General features: G+C 35.3%; 2 protein-coding genes and 1 pseudogene across 2 annotated transcripts; 1 reads left to right on the top strand and 2 right to left on the bottom strand.

Moving 5' to 3' along the window:
- The first annotated feature begins 2,400 nt into the window (after window positions 1-2,400).
- Window positions 2,401-3,758, top strand: LOC103944552 (mitogen-activated protein kinase kinase kinase 18-like). Its single transcript, XM_009355024.3, has one exon. It carries the CDS (start codon window positions 2,459-2,461, stop codon window positions 3,731-3,733), a length of 1,275 nt encoding a protein of 424 aa, XP_009353299.1. The 5' UTR covers window positions 2,401-2,458; the 3' UTR covers window positions 3,734-3,758.
- A 2,057-nt stretch (window positions 3,759-5,815) lies between these two features.
- Window positions 5,816-6,445, bottom strand: LOC108867038 (annotated as a pseudogene).
- Window positions 6,446-13,958: 7,513 nt separating this feature from the next.
- On the bottom strand, window positions 13,959-14,744 carry LOC103938809 (dirigent protein 22-like). The gene has a single exon (XM_009348853.3). It carries the CDS (start codon window positions 14,672-14,674, stop codon window positions 14,147-14,149), a length of 528 nt encoding a protein of 175 aa, XP_009347128.2. The 5' UTR covers window positions 14,675-14,744; the 3' UTR covers window positions 13,959-14,146.
- Window positions 14,745-15,738: the final 994 nt, after the last annotated feature.

Raw genomic sequence — 15,738 nt, 5'->3', positions numbered from 1 at the left:
TGAAACATGAGGTTTGAAGCAACAAAACGTAGCACATGCATTAATGAACCCTTATATATGCTACGTGTGGTTTATTAGTGATTAATATAATTTAATGGTTTCATTCCCTTCGTTATTTAATTATAATTAATGGTATGTACCTTCTAATTTACTACCAAGATTATTCTTTTAGTGCCTTAAATGACACTTTTCGTCCATGATTATAACTTCTTTTTATTATTGTTCTTTCTAGAAAGGATGAAAGTGCTTTATTTAGCATGGTAGAAATCATGTTCACACTCATGTCATGGTAGTTTCTTTTGTGGTGTGTAAGTTACATTTGTGAATCATCGTCTTTCCTTTTGGTGTCCCGAGTACACGGCACAGTAGATCAAGATTAATAACACAATTAATTGGAAATTAAAATTAAAATTTTTTTTACCTAATTAACACTTGGTGTACTAGATTGTATTTCTGGCTCACTGAAGAATTTCTCATGAAATTGGGATGAATTATTTTAGAGATGGTGCTATCCACACATATTTTTACCTATCACATATTCCTTGTTAATTTTTACCCTTTGATTTTCTTCAATTTGTTCGATTCGATAGTCGAAATACGAAAAAGAGGTATAGAAGATAAAAATGTTGAGTGACGGCATATCATCAATCATGATAATCCATCGGCAAAGGGTCAATGCAACTTTAGATGGGGTATGTCAAAGATCTGAAAAATAACTAGTGTCACAAAATAACAATATAAATTTGCTACGAAAAATTAAGAGACATGTTAAGGAGATTCTCTTAAAAGTGGAATTTTTTATGAATTATTTGTCACCTCATGTTTTGGTACAATGTTTTAGAACATCATTCATAGATCATTTTTGCAAAAACTTCGACAAATCTAAAACCATTAAGACATTTATTTGTAGTGAAGAAAGTTGATGAATACGACTCTACAAAGAAATTATAAACTCTTAATCCAACAATCATATGGTTTCAAACTTGGGTGATTTTTGGTAAACATGCTCTTTGAGAAAAGAAAGATCTAAAAGATATACGATTCGAATCGTTGAAATACATTATGAAGTGGGTTGCACACAAAAAATGTCAAAAATTGTGTAAAAAAAATAGTATCATAGATCCGTCCCGATATATATATTTTTAGTTGGTGAAGACAATTTAGACAAATTAGACAAATAAATAAAATTTGCAGACATTGTTTTAGATCAGGTAAAGCACATTCTTTGAATTTTTGATGTGCCGGTGATGACAATACAAATTTCAACAAAATATGGGGGTGAAGCATTATAATCTTAAGTCAATCAAATTATGTAGCTTCAATTGAGGAAAATTTTGGGTTATTGATTCCTGAACAGAAAAATTACGAATATTGCCTTTGCATAAATTCCACTAATCCAAGATATCTCATTCTAAGTTGTGAATCTATTTAACCGTGACCAAAGGTAGGGTACAATTCCCAATTAGCCTCTTTCGAGTACGAATGAGTAGACAACCATGGTTCGTTACCAATTATTCATTTAAAAAAAAAAAAAAAAAAAAAAATCTAGGGTACCAAAAATCATTTTAAAAAGAAAAGGATTATGCAATGGTGGTAGAGTAAAAATTGGTCAATGCCTACATACAAAAAATAATTATTATCTTGTCTTAACCCTCCTTTTAATTATACCAAATTGGCATATTCCTTTTCTCAACCAAAGAAAGACTTCAAATTTGACAAGACTTGTATGTAGAGTGGCAAACCACATGCTTAAATTCAACCATATACCAAAACTAAAAATTGAGAAAGTGATACTAAAATTCAACCCTGTTTTGGTGGTTCAACGCACCCCCTAACACCTTACCCAATTTTAATTTCACACATCCTTCCAAATTACAGAATCCCATCCCATTAGCATTATCCAATCCAAGCTAACTCTATCCAACCTCTCCCATCTCTTGCACCAAACCAAAACCAAATGTCTACCCCAATTTTCCGGTTTGCAGTTGCATGAGGGAGTTTTCAATGTGTCGGGAGCACGGCCAGCATACCAAGTGTTATAATACAAGTGGTTTGATACTTGAAAAAAAAAAATTTCAACCACTTATATTATAACACTTAGCATACTGGACCGTATTTTCGACGTATTGAAAAATTTCTCACAGTTGCACACTCTTAAACCCCATTGTTGACACGTGTTGGCATCTTATTTTGCCAAATCACACCCGTATAGGAGGCCAATGCCGTCAACCCCACCCAAATTTCGACACTTGGCCGAATTAAGTTAGGGAATTGTCAACCGTAATGGCGGTAGAGAGAGAGAGAGAGAGACCCAACCAACCAATTAAACTACCCCCTTAAAATATGCCACCTTATATTTGCAAGTGAGTTGGTCCATATATAAAGGCGAAGGCAATAGGCATCTTAACCAACACAAAAGTTTTGTATTTTGTACATTCTATTCTTTGCTCATCACCAAATGGAATGGACAAGAGGCTGCACCATTGGCCAAGGCTCATCAGCCACCGTCTCCTTAGCCACTTCTTGCCGCTCCGGTGACAAGTTTGCCGTCAAGTCCGCTGAAATGTTCCATTCCGAGTTCTTGCAAAGGGAGCAGAAAATTTTCTCTGTTTTGAGCAGTCCACATATAGTAAGCTACATGGGGCATGACATTACTAGTGAGAACAACAAGCTCGTGTACAATCTTCTCATGGAGTACATGCCCGGCGGCACGATCATCGATGCAATTCACAGCAGTGGAGGCCTAGTTGACGAATCAATAATCAGAAACTACACGAGGGGAATGGTGAAAGGGCTAGACTACTTGCATTCACTTGGGTTGGTACATTGTGACATAAAAGGCAGGAACATCTTGGTTGGTGAAAACGGTCCAAAAATTGCAGATTTTGGATGTGCTAGGTGGGCTAATCCGGCAGGAGCTTCCGTCGCCACAATTGGCGGCACGCCAATGTTTATGGCGCCGGAGGTGGCACGCGGAGAAGAGCAGGGGTTCGCGTGCGATGTATGGGCTCTCGGGTGTACAATTATCGAAATGGCTACCGGAGGATCAGCACCGTGGCCTAATGCAGCTGACCCAGTAACTGTTCTTTATCAAATTGCATACTCTAATGAGTTGCCTGAGATTCCAAGCTTCCTCTCAGATCAAGCAAAGCACTTTTTGGAAAAGTGCTTACGGAGGGACCCAACGGAGCGTTGGACGGCTAGTCAGCTTCTAAAGCATTCATTTCTTGGGGAGGAAGAAGAAGAAAAAGTTTTAATTAGTTTTTCTAGCAGTACAAAACAAGTTCAAGGATCCACTTCATTTTCTCCAACAAGTATTCTCGATCAAGATATATGGAATTCTTTTGGGGAATCAGAGACTTCGGGCAGCCTTGATCGAAACCCGAGTTTCGAAAACTCCTCCGATGATCAGAGGATCAGGCGGCTGTCATTGTTTTCGGGGGACCCCGGGTGGAGTTGGGATGATGAAACTTGGATCACTGTTAGAGGGAATGATTGTGATGAAAGCAACAGTATCGCGGATGATGATGAAGCTGTAGGTAGTGAGGAGGATTTGGATTTAAATTTCTTAGATTGCAATAATCTTAGTTGTAGAATTAATGTGGATATTTTAGAGGCCTGCAAAAATGGTAGGAGAAATAGTAGTAGTGTAGGTTTGAGCAATCTCCTTCTTGAGAGGGACAGACTCGACAGCGACAATTTGTTGCTTCCTTCAGTTTCAAGCTTTTGGTAATCATAAAAATCTTTATTTTTCTGTCTGTTCTTTTGTTTTACTGCGGTTACTTTTAGTCCGGATGGTGTTGAGTGAACATAATAAGCACAACAACCGCACAAAAGACTATCTTTGTGCTAGTAAGCTCTGTTAAGTTCACACTGTCACGCGATATTATTAATCCTTTCACGTTATAACAATATCTTAAAGATATGTTTGAGATTGCTTTTAGAAAGCGTACATAATTTATAACAGCTAAAAGCGTTTTTAAATGCGTTTGACATAAAAAGTTAAAAGTGTTTCTGAGTCATAGAAGCGTTTTCTGGAGAATAACTTATTGAATGCTTCTTTTGGAAGTAGTTAGATTCTTTTAAAATATCAATGTGATCCAGTTGAAAGTATTTTGAGCATAAATGCCTATGAACAGAAGTGCTTCCTACCAAAACAATCACAAACGAGACTTAAGTATATGAAATATCTTTCATACATATATTATGACACGAATGCCACTAACATGGTAAAACTCCCAGAACAGAGTGACAGTCCGATTGAAAAACTTCTTGTGCTGGTGGGCCAGTTTGGCTTAATTCCCATGGCATAGAGGAGGAGCCATAATACTAGTTCTTGGTAGAAAAGGTGTATGCTCATCAGTTTCTTCATTTGGTAGGTAAAAGAAGGGTGCCAAATTGGGTGTCTACAGTTCCATTCTGCCAACTGCTGCTCGAGTTTGGTGTAGTTCCTCAAATGCAAGTGGCTTAGGAATTAAAATTTTCAGGTCAATATTTACTGTTCTTGGCAACTGTCAGAAAAGATGGGCTAGTTTGAGTTGGTATTTGGTAAGCCAGGAACCAACATTTAAAACTGGATCACCAGATTTCTGTTCCCTCTGTTGAAAATAAAAACCAATTGACAAATTTGCAATCATAATCTTATATCCTTCAAAGAATATGCAACACCATTTGGGTGGATATAGTTCTTCCAAGATGAATTGGCCTAAAGTTTTGTTAGTAGCTGGAGAAAGGGTCTAGAAGCACCGGAAGTTTTCAATTCAATACTAATTCACAAACTTTTTTATTAACAATTATGTAATAAAAAAGATATTTGCCTCTCATTTCACAATTGTTGAGATTTAATAATCTTTGATTGAGGATGAGCGCATTGATATTTTTAATTACAAAATAAATCTTTTATTGAGGACTTAGGTATAAACTATAAAGAGGAGTCATGAAAGGACCACGATGCATGGTCACAGGCCCAATTTGATATTTTCTTTCACGCTAAAAAGTTTAGTGTTATGCTTCTAATTTTTAAGGTTTTTCCGTAAGTTTAGGGGTCCACTATGACGTTTTTACTTTAATTTCTTTCATCGATTTTGATTTGAGGTTAATGGCTCCTATGCAGTGGGATAGCCAAGAATTTACATTAAGGAGGTCACGAACAAGAAAATTCTCAAAACTATATATACTTTCATTTATAATTGGTGACTACATATTCTCATATTTTTGAACGTCGTATCACAACATTATTATCAATAGAATCAAATACATTTTTCATTGTACGTAACCAAGTAATCATTAAACTATTGATGTCCATTCATCTTCATTGTATACAACCAAGTTATTATTCACCATTGATTTTTATATGATGTGAATTCTTTACAATATTGATCACTAAAAATGGTCTCCCCATTTTGGAAAGGTTGTAGTTTTGGTATGTTTTAATTAAAAAATATTGATAAATGGTCTCTATGTGCTGTTTGCCTTTAGCTATTATAGGGGTTATATAAAAATTCAAAGGGGAGATATTTGAAGTTATTAGGGTCAGTGGCAGTCAATGACCCATATTGACCTCGCCACTATTCCTATGGAGTTCAAGCAATTCGTTGCTTATAAGTTTTGAGGAGGAGGGAGAGAGGAAGAAAGTCAGAGAGGTTTAGGGTTTACATCTAAAGAAATGATGATGAGGACGACACCATATCTGATCCAAACTACAGTGGTCGGTTGCTCAACACACTGAAAAGTTAATTTTGTAAGATTAGGAGAGCATTTCATATTGAGACTCTTGATATAGGCTTTGCATGATTAAACAAAATGGGCACATTTCTCAAGCCTCAAGGTTGACCTACAAATTATAATTACAAACCAAAGCATTTGCTACAAAAGAGAACATGAACTGCAGGTACACCGTACTTACATGCATAGTAGAACAAATGAACATGATATTCTAGTAGTGCTTACTGTTTCAAATGTAGCATATCCCCTAACAAATTGAAATTTCCCGGTACCTGAAATCGCCTATAGTTCTCTAATCTCCTCAAATTGCTTACTAATTCCTTTATCTCCTAAGTGCTGCCATTGTACTCCTTGTTTGTGAACACAATCGATATCAATACAAGGGCATTTCGTCCTTCCAATCCCGATGTCATAGTTAACCCTTGAGCCCTGCCAACGGAGGCTGAGTTTGGGTCTAAGCCTTCCGTTATGGGTCATCAACGGTGTAAATTGTGGCAAATTGGGTGTAGCTCCAAAGCTTGCCGGAAATACCTACAAGTGGAATGTCTGTGGCATTTGGACCGGCAGTGATGTCTTGAAGGTAGAGGGAGAGTTGGGTTTCTTTGGACTTGGGAGTAGCTCGGACTGGAAGTGGAAATGGAGCCATGGCTAGAACCATGACTAGTATTATGAATTGAGCACTGAGCTTTGGTACGAAGTTTAATGCCATTGGTTAATGCATTGGAGCTAATTGAGAAACGAAGAACAAGCAATTTAGCTTTAGAAATAGCTTTGTGATCTTCAGTTTCATACGGTTAGGGTTTCAAATTATAATTTGAACAAGGGAGCAATTATTTAACTTCTAATTTTTATGCAAAATAATTTATTTACAATATATGTAACAATCTATGCAAGTGTATTATTTTCATGCTAGTGTATTGTTTGTTGCAAGTTTTTCCTAGTTTGTATCAACTCCCACTGGCCTTGTGGTTTTTTTCAATTGGGGCCTTTTGGCTCACCCTTTGTAATTGCTTGCCTGCTTTTGGCTTCTTTGAATCTACGATCTTTCGAATAAAAATAAATAAAAATGCAAGGCATGAGAAATAACATAAAGGATTATCAAGCCATTCTCTCTCCCTCTCTCTCTTTGCCACAACCTTTTAGTAAAATATATCACAACGCATTATCTCATGTTGTTGTGAATTGAAAGTTTTTTTGCTACAAACTCGTTCACAAGATTCACCATCATAATTCAAATTATTTTAAAACACGGTCTAAATTGTTGATATTTTTTCAGTCTGATTGCATGAAACATTGTTTTTTTTTTTTCCGGTTGAGCATGAACCCTAATTTTCGATTGCTGAATTTTATATTTTACTGAAATTATTATTTACAGTTAATCAGTTATATTATATTACTGTTGTTGTAATTGTCATGAATTGCATCTTTGTGAGTAACAAAGGAGCAATTATTTAACTTCTTAATTAGTTGCATGTTCCTTTCAATACTAATCCACAACCTATTTGTTAATGTTTTGAAATTTTGTAATATTATTGAATCTGCATATAATTAAACATCCCTTTCACTTGCAGTCAAATTTGAGCATTGCCAAATTAGGTTGAAGCCATTCAGCCATTTGACCACCATTAAAGTCTGCATTGAATCCCCTACAAATTAATGAATGTAAACAAATAGCATGTCATTTTAGGGTTAGAACAGCTGTATGCCTAACCTATGCAGAGTAGGCATCATATTCAGTAATAGGGGATCATAACTTCCTAAAGTATTTCCCATACAACCGGCTCTTTTTTCCCGAATTTTTAGTCGAGGGCAAAACAATTGCGGAAAATTTTATTAGAACTCAATTATCTTATCTCTATATCTTACTAGAATTTTTTCTCCACCAAACTTGCAAATTTGTCCTTAAATAATTAAGAATAAGAGAATAAAAGAATATAAACATTGGTGTTTCTATCTCTATACCCAGTGACCCAAAACCTAGCACACCACTACACCCCTCCATTATTTCCGGCAAAACCAACCTAAGACCATCTCCAACCCTTGGGCTAAAAGCCAAAATGTTTAGCCCCGAAAATTTAGCTTGTAGCCCAGAAAGAGTTTTTCTGCTCCAACTCTTCTAGCCTAATTTTTTTTAGCCCGACATTATTAAAGAATAAATTTAGGCTAATTTTTTCTTTTAAATTAACTTTAAAAAAAATTATGTACACTATCGTAAATTAATTTTATAGACATTTTAACCTAAAAATATTTAGATTCCGATAAATATTGAAAAATTACTAAATCGTAAATTATTCTTAAGTTAAATATTTTTTTAATTATTTTAGCAGTTAGATTTAAATTTGGGCCATTACATTTTTTTTTTTACCATTTTATTTGATTATATTCAATTTCAACCGTTGGATTCAATAAATATATAAATATAAAACTAAAAAAAATTGTTTGAATCTAGGCCGTTAGATTAACCAACGGCCCATTTAATCTAGCTGTTGGATCACAAATATAGCCGTTAGACTATCCGACACATGGGTGGGGTCCCGCTGTGATTGTCTCTGGCACATTCCGTGCGTTGGCAAGTGTGGGATCAGCAAGTGGGTTTCACAGCCCACTTTTCAATCACATTGGTGGGGCCCACACCAAATCCTGGGCTAATTCTTGGGGGGGGGGGTATTTAGCTTTTGTTTGGCATTTCACTTTTAGCCCAAACTTTTAGCTTCGGTTGGGCTGTGTTAGGTTTGGAGGGGGAATAAATGGGAAAAGTTGGCCTTTAGCCCAGGATTGAGTTTGGTCTAAGTGCCGGCAAAATAGTCCCTCGAGGCTATCGATAAACGTTATATCCTTCCATTCTTTTAAATTTTTGTTAATATAAAAATTATAAATCTAACTAGTTTAAAAACCCTATTAAAATCGGAATCCCCTCTTCTTTCCTCAGTAATAACCAAAGCAAGCTTGAAGATGGTAACCATAAGACCAATTTGTTTTCGTCATAACAATCCGTTTCTTGTTATAAAATAGGTCAAAGTTAGCAAGATAACCTTTACTAGTGACAGAAGCGAAGTAGGTGTAAAATATTACACTGTAACTATAACATAAGAGGATGACAAATAAAGGAGGTAGGAATAAATAATGATGTTATTATTCTTTCCTTTCTTTCTCTCTATATTTTGATTGCAGTCGAGTGCTCTATTTATAGAGCAACTCGCATTATTACATGTTGAAATTTACATCACATGACTTTGAAAATACAATCTTTTTGTTTCCAAAGTCTACATCTCATTTGTGGGCATTGAAAAACCTGTGTGTGGGCATTCATAACAATGCCAATGTTTTCAACACTCCCCCTTAGATGTCCACATATCAACATCAGTTGCCTCGTTAAAACCTAATTGGAAAAACCCAGTGGGAAAAAACCATAACAAAGGAAAAAGAGTACAACTTTACTTAGATTGTTGATATAGTGTTAAATATGCTTATGTTGACTCATTAAAACCTTGATAGGAAAAACCCAATGGGAAAAATCCTAATCGAAGGAAAAAGAGTACAACATGCATGTATCATGGATGCTCTTCCTGATATATATCTCTTCATGATTCTGCATTCTTCAAATTTAGCTGTTTGGTAAGTTGACGTAATCCAATACTTGCATTATCTTTTGAAACATGCACTTTGGTAGAGATTTGGTGAACAAATTTGCCAGATTTTCATTGGAACGGATTTGTCTGACTTCAATAACTTTAGCCTTCTGAAGCTCATGTGCATTGAAAAACTTTGGAGATATATGTTTAGTCTTATCGCCCTTGATGAATCATTCATTCATTTAGGCAACACAGGTTGCATTATCTTTATGAATAACAGTTAGAGTGTCTATCTTTGAAGGTAAACCACATGAATTCCAAATATGATGGATCATTGATCTTAACTAAAAACATTCACGACTTGCTTCATGTAAAGCAAGTATTTCTGAATGATTTGAAGATGTAGCAACTAATGTTTGCTTTGTTGAGTGCCATGAGATAGATGTATCTTCATTCTTGAACACATATCCATTTTGTGAGCGGGCATTATGTGGATCAGAGAGAAAACCAGCATCTGCATATCCAACAAGGATCTGGTCATTTGTGGATTTCTTTGCTTTCATGTACCTCTATTTCTTCAAGTACATGTGTCTCGTCAAAGACATTTTCTTTTCTGAAAGTACAGAATCATGAATTGTAGATGTGTCATTCATTTTTTTTCTTGAATGATTTCATTTGGATTCAGTTGTGCCCTCGACTTTTTCTTTCAAGGGGCTGAATCTTTTGAACCTGGAGGTCTACCACCCTTCAGGCGTGCACCAGATAAATCATTCGCTACCACTTTATTTTATCCAACAAGGACATCAATTCTTACAGGTGCATTGCAGCTGGTATATGTGATTTTGTCACTTTCATAGCATCATTAAATGCATCTGGCGTTTGATTAGTAATACTTTGAAAATGAATGATCTTTTTCACTTCATTTTCACATTGAGTGCTACATGGATCAAAATGAGATAAGGTGAGAACAACCCATGTCAGCTCTTTCTGTTTTTCTGGAACGGTCTTCTCCCACTAACAAAGGGAATACTGTCTCATCAAAGTGACAATCAGCAAAACGAGCTGTAAACATATCACCTGTCAAAGGTTTCAAATATCTAATGATAAATGGTGAATCAAAACCCACATAAATTCCCAGTCGACACTGAGGTCCCATTTTAGTGCGTTATGGTGGTGCAATAGGTACATAAACAGTACAACCAAAAACTCGTAAATGTGAAATGTTTGGCTGATGCCCAAATACGAGTTGTATTGATGAGTATTGGTGGTTGGTTATAGATCTCAATCGAACCAATGATGTAGCATGTAAGATGACATGTCTCTATGCAGAAACTAGTAATTTTGTTTTCATAAGCAGAATGCGAGCTATTAACTAAAGCTGCTTGATCAATGTTTTTGCTCAACCATTTTGAGTATGGACATGAAGAACATGGTGTTCAACATCAATGCGCAATGTCATGCAGTAATCATTAAAGATTTGAGATGTAAATTCACCAGTGTTATCAAGTCGGATTGACTTAATGGAGTAATCTGAAAAATGTGCTCGTAACTTAATTATCTGAGCAAGAAGTCTCGCAAAAGCTACATTCTGAGTAGACAAGAGACAAACATATGACCATCGGGTAGATGTATCAACCAAAACCATAAAATATCGAAATGGTCCACAAGATTGTTGAATAGACCCACAAATATCTCATTGAATTCTTTGCAAAAATGATGGGGATTCAACATCAACCTTTAATTGTGATGGTCTAATTACCAACTTCCCTTGAGAACAAGCATTGCAAGGGTTATCATTTAAGATAGCAATGTGTCTGCTCAATAATGGATGTCCATTAGAGTTGGTAATGATTCTACGCATCATGACAAATCCTGGGTGACCTAGACGGTCATGCCAAAGCATGTAAACTTTTGAATCAATGAACTTTTGGTTCATGATAACATGTGATTCAATTGTCTTTATGTATGTATAATATAATTCACTCGTCAAACCACGCAACATCTCCAATATACGCTTCTGGGTATCATTGGAGGTAATGCATAGATACTCCACATTTTCTGCACTTTTTGTTTCAATGTAGTATCCTTCAAAAGTATATCTTTAAAACTCAACAAATTTCTAGTAGATCGAGTATCATACAACGCATTTTGTATGGACAATATTGTTCCATTCGGTAACATAATCTGGGCTTTTCCTGAGCCTTCAATCACATCTAATTGCTCTGATATTGTTGTTACCCTTACTTTTGTAAGCATCAATCTTGAGAAATACTTTCGATCTTGAAGTATTGTATGCGTGGTTGCGCTGTCTGCAAAACAAATATCTCTGCTATTTTTCATGTTTTGAAAATAACCATAACTTTTATCTATGCTATTTAAGTAAGGGAATCACAGTTAAAAGCAATTTATAACAGGAAATTTAAATGCCACTTTTATTGAATCTGAAATGCTAGTTTTTAAACTACAAGTTCAATATAATAAAAGGACATCAAACATCAATGATTCAATCGAACCAGTATACTTCATTTTCCCTTTCCACCATGAAGTCCGAGACCTCTAGGTGGGTTTTGTTCAACTGTCCTGATAAGTTGCACAATAGATCAAGTATATCCATTGGTTTAGTATGGTCGAGAAAATTGGTCTCGATATCCTTTTCCTTGAGAGAAGCTTGATACAAATCCACCAGATGTTTTGGGGTACGACAAGTACGCGTCCAGTGCCCATTGCCTCCACACCTATGGCATGCTCATTCAGAGTTTCTGGGAGCATTGTTCCTATGAGCTATGCCTTTATGGCGATTTACATTTTTAAAGTTTGGGCTTGAATTATGCCTCAGAATCTGGTTGTGAAACTGGACGCTATGATTCTTGCTTTTCCCTTCCACCATCTTTACATGTGGCCACGCCCTCGTTTATGATTATTGCCACTAAAGGATGTGGCGTTCACTTCAAGGGAAGCAGCATTCACTTATGGGAATGGTGCAGATCGAGCAGGTCGAGAATGATGATTTTTTAACAGGAGCTCATTTTTTTTGTTCAACAACCAGGAGCACAGAGGTCAACTAGTTGTATTCAGTGAAGCCTAGCGCTCTATACTGCTGCTAGAGAAGCACGTTAGAGGCATGAAATGTGCTGAAAGTCTTTTCCAGCATATCTTCCTTAATAATGGTATCCCCGCAGAGCTTCATCTGAGAGGTAATTCTGAACAACGTAGAATTGTACTCGGCGACTGACTTGAAATCATGGATCCTTAGGTAAGTCTATTAATAGCGAGCCCTTAGAAGAATCACCGTTGTCTGGTGATTGTATCTATTTCTCAATGCCTTCCAGAAAGCTAACGGATCTTCAACCCTTAAGTACTCGCTCTTTAGTCCCTCATTAAGATGGCGACGAATAAAAATCATGTTCTTCGCCTGATCTTGAGGGGATGAGCTGCTTTCTTCCCTAATGGTATCCCCAAGATTCTCTGCTTACAGATGGATCTTGGTATCCGGTACCCAAATAAGGTAATTATTCTCAGTAATGTCCAGGGCAGCAAAATCAAGCTTTGCCAAATTCACCAATTTACTTTTCTAAAAGAAAATTGAGATGTATAAGAACTTGTAATAATATGTAATATGGGAGATGTAGTGTTAAAACTTCTGTTTCTTACAAATTTTTCATTTTGATCTTCAAGCCAAAATAATAAGCACTTGAAACTTTTGGCTCGAGATTTACATGATGAATGAGGAGAACGATTGTACCGCACCATTCTCAGAACATAGGATGGGCGATTATTCCGCACCACTTAAGTAGCAGGAAAATTTAAATTTGTAAAGCAGGGTGGACGATTATACCGCACCACCTAAAATTGCAATAAAATTAAACAGTAGACAAATTTTAAATATACAGGGTATGATGGCCGATAATACCGCTTCACCTAAAATTGCAGTAAAATTAGATATGCAATCTAAGATAAGCAAGGATACCGCACCATCATGGATTGCAGTAAGATTAAATTTGCAGTTCAAGATGGGCGATTGTACCGCACCATCTTGGATTGCAGTAAAATTAATATAAATAAACACTGGGTTAGTAATCAAGATCTACACCAAACAAGAAATCAAAGATATATGTAACTGTTAAGTTGAGAACTAAAAGCAGACATGGTGTAAATAGTTCTTCGCAAGAGTATATCCAACAGTTGAGGCATAGGAAGAAGATAAACAGTAAAATCCTTAAAGGAAACATTTTTGTTTTTTCTTTCGGCGAAGAGAAATGATGAATAGTTACATTTAGATAGTTGTGCTGGTAACGTATTATAAAATAGGTTAAAATTAAAGAGATAATATTTACTAGTGACAGAAGCGAAGCAGATGTAAAATATTACACTGTAATTATAGCATAAGAGGATGATAAATAAAGGAGATAGGAATAGATAATGATGTTATTATTCTTTCTTTTCTTTCTCTCTGTTCTTTTATTGCAGTCGAGTGCTCTATTTATAGATAAACTCGTATTATTATATGTTGAAATTTACATCACATAACTTTGAAAATACAATCATTTTGTTTTCAAAGTCTACATCTCATTTATGGGCATTGAAAAACCTGTGTATGGGCATTTATAACAATGCCAATATTTTCAACTTTTCTGATATTCATTTAAAATCATTTCATCAAAGTCTTAAATTATTGGATTTATAATATATAACGATAGCCGTCTTATCTGAATACATTGCCAGCATGTGACACGAAAAAGACATGACGCAGATTTGATATTAGCAACAGTTATATCGAATTCGAAGCATATGTTTGGGATTACAGATAAATTAACAAAAGTAAGAGGCCATGGCATCAACACAGAGATCTTCTAGTAATGTTCCACTGTAACGTTGCATCTCTCAACCGAGTAGAAAGTTGCAGCATCCACAAGCAACGTTTCGAACGTAGCGTATCCTCTCGCAAATCGAAACTTTCCGGTACCGGAGACCACCGAAACCTCCCTAACCGCCTCGAACTGCTTACTGGTTCCTTGTATCTCTAATGTGCTGCCATTGTACTTCTTGTTTGCGAACACAATCGATATCAACACATGAGTGTTGAGTCCGTCCAGCCCGGATGTCACATACACGCCTTGGCCTCGCCCGACTACGGCTGAGTTTAGATCCGGTGTTGCGGTTAACGGATCATCAGTCACGTAAACTGTTCCGAACTGAGTGAAGGTCCAAAGTTTGCCGGCAATACCTGCAACTGGGATTACTGTGGTATTCGGACCGGCAACGAAGTCATGGAAGAACACGGTCAGTTTGGTTTCTTTGAGCTGACTTCTTGTAGCACCGGCCGAAAAAGCGGCAAAGGTTAGAACTAACAGCAACTTTGCTATGAAGTTCAATGCCATTGGAGTAGGCAGGAAGATGAAGGATGTAGAGAAGTTTTATTGCGTTGCGATTTTCTCAGTTGGTTTCTATTCTATTTATAATAATCGGGTTCTTGAACATTAATCCTTACAAAAGATTAAAATTAAAAAAAAAAAAAAACCTAATGTTAGATTACATATTCAATTTAATCCCTTGAAGTATACTTTTATCAAAATTTATATTCAATTGTTGTCATTTAAATGTGTATTTTTATTTAATCTCTCCACATTGAATTTTAATTTAATTAATATGCACATATTTAGTTCTTTAATTGTAAATGAACATAAATGAGAAAATATTAAAAGAAATTTGTGATACAAAAGTATATAAATACATAAGCGTACGGAAATGACTGTGCCAAAATATATATAATTGACTTTTTTGTACCGAAATATTTGTACCTACATGATTGTACCGAAATATATTATAATAAACCTAAATATATGTATTGAAATGTATTATATTGAATTAATCTACCTAAATGTCAAATCGAAATGTATGTACCAAAATACATGTATCGAAATATAGTATATTGAATTAATGTACCTAATAGTTAATACTCAATTGTGTGTACCAAAATGTACGTACTAAAATGCATTATATTTAATTAATGTACCTATATATTTGTATCGGTGGATATACCAAAATATTCAAATGTATTGATGTACCTAAATGAAGAATATACAAAATTGTTATCGGAATATATATTATAAAAAAATAGTTGCCTAAATGTAGAAATTAAAATATATTATGATGAACAAAATGAAAATGAAAATGAAATGTAATTAATACAATAAAATAGGAATAAAAAAATAAATAAAATATCAAAATATAACTAATAGATGAGATTAAATGTACTAGGGACTAAAATTTGATTTTAATATTACATAAAGTTATAGTCTAAAACTCATCTTTTTTAAGGATTAAGATGAAGTTTTATATATAATTATATCACTAACGAGAAATGATAGCTCCCTACGTATGACTTTCTATCTTCATTTTTATATGACAAAATGGAAATTGTATAAGCACCAAAAAGTCTACT

This window comes from the organism of the source record quoted next, unplaced genomic scaffold (assembly GCF_019419815.1).
Source record: "Pyrus x bretschneideri cultivar Hongxiangsu unplaced genomic scaffold, Pyrus_bretschneideri_v1 Contig12, whole genome shotgun sequence".
Classification (NCBI taxonomy): Eukaryota; Viridiplantae; Streptophyta; class Magnoliopsida; order Rosales; family Rosaceae; genus Pyrus; species Pyrus x bretschneideri.
This window is presented reverse-complemented; position numbering and strand designations above follow the sequence as displayed.

What these genes read in the sequence shown, in the direction of transcription:
- LOC103944552 (XM_009355024.3), top strand. Translation starts at nt 2,459, where the DNA reads ATGGAATGGACAAGAGGCTGCACCATTGGCCAAGGCTCATCAGCCACC.
- LOC103938809 (XM_009348853.3), bottom strand. Translation starts at nt 14,674, where the DNA reads ATGGCATTGAACTTCATAGCAAAGTTGCTGTTAGTTCTAACCTTTGCC.